Source organism: Perkinsus marinus, assembly GCF_000006405.1.
Source record: "Perkinsus marinus ATCC 50983 genomic scaffold scf_1104296943554, whole genome shotgun sequence".
NCBI classification, from domain to species: Eukaryota; Perkinsozoa; order Perkinsida; family Perkinsidae; genus Perkinsus; species Perkinsus marinus.
The window spans coordinates 18,517-21,586 of record NW_003211784.1 but is presented as its reverse complement, the minus strand read 5'-3'; the positions used below and the strand labels follow the sequence as shown (position 1 = coordinate 21,586).

The following is a 3,070-nucleotide window of genomic DNA, read 5'->3' as shown; positions in this document are numbered from 1 at the left end:
AGTTCCCGTTGGAAACTATCTATGCGACTTATATCGCTGAGTATTCCGACGATGCTATAAGAGGGCACGCTTCTCTCAGGACTCATCAACACCCAGCGTCGAGCTCCTTTTTCCAATCGGACAGGCAGAGCTGATGTGAACACTTGAGTCAGATCGCAGACATTTCTGATACGGGGATGTTGCGCGAGCGTGATAGTGGTTGGTTGCATCTCATGAACCGTGCCTTAACGTCACAGCTGAACTCTGTTACAACGTTCAAGTAGAGTTTCAGAAACCGGGCTAATAGTATTAACTCCAACTGAGTGAATTTCCCAAACCGGTAATTTCGCTTAAACGTAGGATATTGAGAATCCGCTTCTAACGACAACTGAAGTATTCATTATTCGAAATCGTCTATTTTCTAGGAATCGTCAATTTTCTAGAAATATCAGGCTCAGATTGGCAGACAGGTATGATGAAGAATCCATCGTTGAACCCCAGCCAAGGCTTTTTCGCCAGCTCAACTCAGCTCCAACGAATCCAGCGCAGTTCAATGCAACTATCAGCCACTTTAGCGATTCGGCGCATTGGCATCCCTATGCTGATCGGACAAGACCATGAGAGCGAGGAATATCAGACAGGTTCAGCAGGAGAACGGTTACAAGAAACAAGTGACTGAAGCCATTGAATGACAACCGCTCAAACACACCGTTGAAGCTCCAACCTGATGATCCATATTTCACAGATACCGAACCCACCGATCGAACCCGGTGTCTCCCGAACTTTCGACAACCCGCCACCCATCCCTAACGAACTCATGACAAGCTCCTGACGTCGGAGATAGAAACATTGCTTCAATCCTTTCGTATTGATCTATACAGTGAAACTACAACTGCTGCAGCAGCAACTACTGCGCTAGCAGTGAGTACGCCAGCAAGTAACGGGTCATTCAATATGCTCTCCTCTGCCTGTATAGACTGCTGGCCCTCGCGAGGAGCATCCTCGTCCTTCTTTCCTTCATCATGCGCTGGAGGCAACTGAGCTTTCTTCACTTTACTATGTGCCGAGAGAGTCACACCAGGAAATTCAATATCTGAAATTAATACCACATTTCCGCCACTTCCAATCACGAACCCCCTCACCTTCATCGAGCTCTTTAGAAACACACCACGCCAAGCCCGGACGTATATCTTCCGACACCAATCCCTCCGCCAAATGCCTTCGCCTATAAACCGGCATCCTCAAACTCACTTCTCCAACAGCACACCGCACCACGATCGCACTCTCCTTAACCTGCCCGAGCCCAACCGCTTCCGCCGGCACCTTTATTATAAGTAACTTCGCGAAGTCGGCAGGGGTAACCTCATAGACTCTCTTCGTCATGGTCAACCACTGCAACGCAGTAACCAATACTCTTGGTTCACTGTGTGCTCCCGAGGGCCGATCGAATGCCGGCGTGCCCGCCGACACTACCTTCAAACCACGCCGAGAAGAACTACGTAATAATCGATCAACCGATCGACTCATCAACCATAACTTCCTCGGTTTTGGCTCAGGACTCTTCGACCACAACAAACCATCAACCTCCCCACTAGGGATGCCAAATTGATCTTTGATAAGCTCTGTAAAATCGTTAGGGCATTCATAAAAGTCACTCTGCATCTCCATGGGAGCCTGGCTGCTACTGGCATCCTGAGATCTCTCACTCACTGTATCCTCCTCCTCTTTAGCCTTGGCCGTATCTTTCTCCCTGTCGACCTCATCCGTATCTTTCTCCTCCCCAACCTCAGGCATATCGCCCTCCCCAGTAGTCTCCCACGGTACTCTCGCTTTTTTTCGAATCACTGCGATGAAGAAGCCGCCAGTATTCTGAAGACAACGTGTCACCCCTCCCGTGTCACCACATATGAATTCGCAGTTTTACGGTATCGTATAACTAACCAAATAATTCATAATAAAGTGCGTGTCAATTTGATATGCGCATCAGCATCATTTTTCAAGACTAATAAGAATCGATCTGAAACTACATCACATGAATGAACATGTGATGTAATAAAAGTAACCTTTCAAGACTATGAGAGCGACAAGTTGTTCACTATCATTAATCCCGGAATAAAAACCGCACACTCTTCACCCTCCTCATCTCTACCTGTAGATGGGGATACACCCGGACGCATTTACTCAAGTCGACTCCTTCCGATGCTTGTGGGAACATCGACGACTTCACCAGACGGGCGTTTTTGCCCTCTCCCAGTTCTCTCTCAGCATCCTCAAAATTCGAGAACCTTTCAATGAATCCTCTCAATCTGCCGTTATGGCTCAGTAACGCGACTTGATCCCTTTCCACACGAGTAACCAGCCAGAAGAACGATGGTAAATGTGACCGATCGATGATGAATGTGAATCGCGCGCGCCCGAAGAAGTATAACGGGAGGGTAAGAAGAACCCAGAGCAATAATAATAGCTAGTAGGAAGTCGCCTATAAGGCCAAACTACTCAGTGCAACGAGACCACAACATCGCTCAGTTTTTTACTCCGGTTTACTATGATCAACACCAATTCCAGAATCTTAGACTCTTTCGTCCAAATTCAACAGTTTATTCCAAATTTAACAGCTTATTCCAAATTTAACAGTTGATCACCAATTTAACAGTTTATCACCAATTTAACAGTTTATTTCAAATTTAACAGTTTATCATTAATTTGACAGTTTATCACCAATTTAACAGTTGATCACCAACTTAACAGTTTATCACCGATTTAACAGTTTATTCCAGATTTACTGCTTTCCAAGGCTAACACCAAACCGGCAACCTCCTCCCCGACGAATCGAGCGACACCGTCCCCATACATGTAGCCTCTTACCATCGACCGCCACTTTTAACCTTCCATGACGAAACGCCCTTCTCATATTTAAGACCCTTCGGAGCCTCCTTCCATTCGCCCAACTCCAACGCTCCCTCAGATGCCGCCACAACACTGCCCACCACAGCCTCATCTTCAATCGGATTCAAAGCACAAGTCGAATATCTAAAAAGCGCGCGCCATGCTAATCGATTACAACACTGAAGTTCACTTACACAATAACGCC

The 3,070-nt window shown here is 46.6% G+C and overlaps 1 protein-coding gene across 1 annotated transcript in view; it reads right to left on the bottom strand.

Moving 5' to 3' along the window:
* Positions 1-703: 703 nt before the first annotated feature.
* Positions 704-3,070, bottom strand: part of Pmar_PMAR015808 (hypothetical protein) — a gene marked incomplete at its 3' end in the record, with an annotated part of 5,542 nt that continues 3,175 nt past the window's right edge. The window contains exons 10-14 of the mRNA XM_002781118.1: positions 2,845-3,009; positions 2,129-2,264; positions 1,122-1,848; positions 891-1,072; positions 704-852 (exon numbers count right to left, since the gene is read on the bottom strand). Coding sequence (XP_002781164.1) covers positions 704-852; positions 891-1,072; positions 1,122-1,848; positions 2,129-2,264; positions 2,845-3,009 — 1,359 coding nt within the window. The remainder of the gene's footprint in view (positions 853-890; positions 1,073-1,121; positions 1,849-2,128; positions 2,265-2,844; positions 3,010-3,070) is intronic.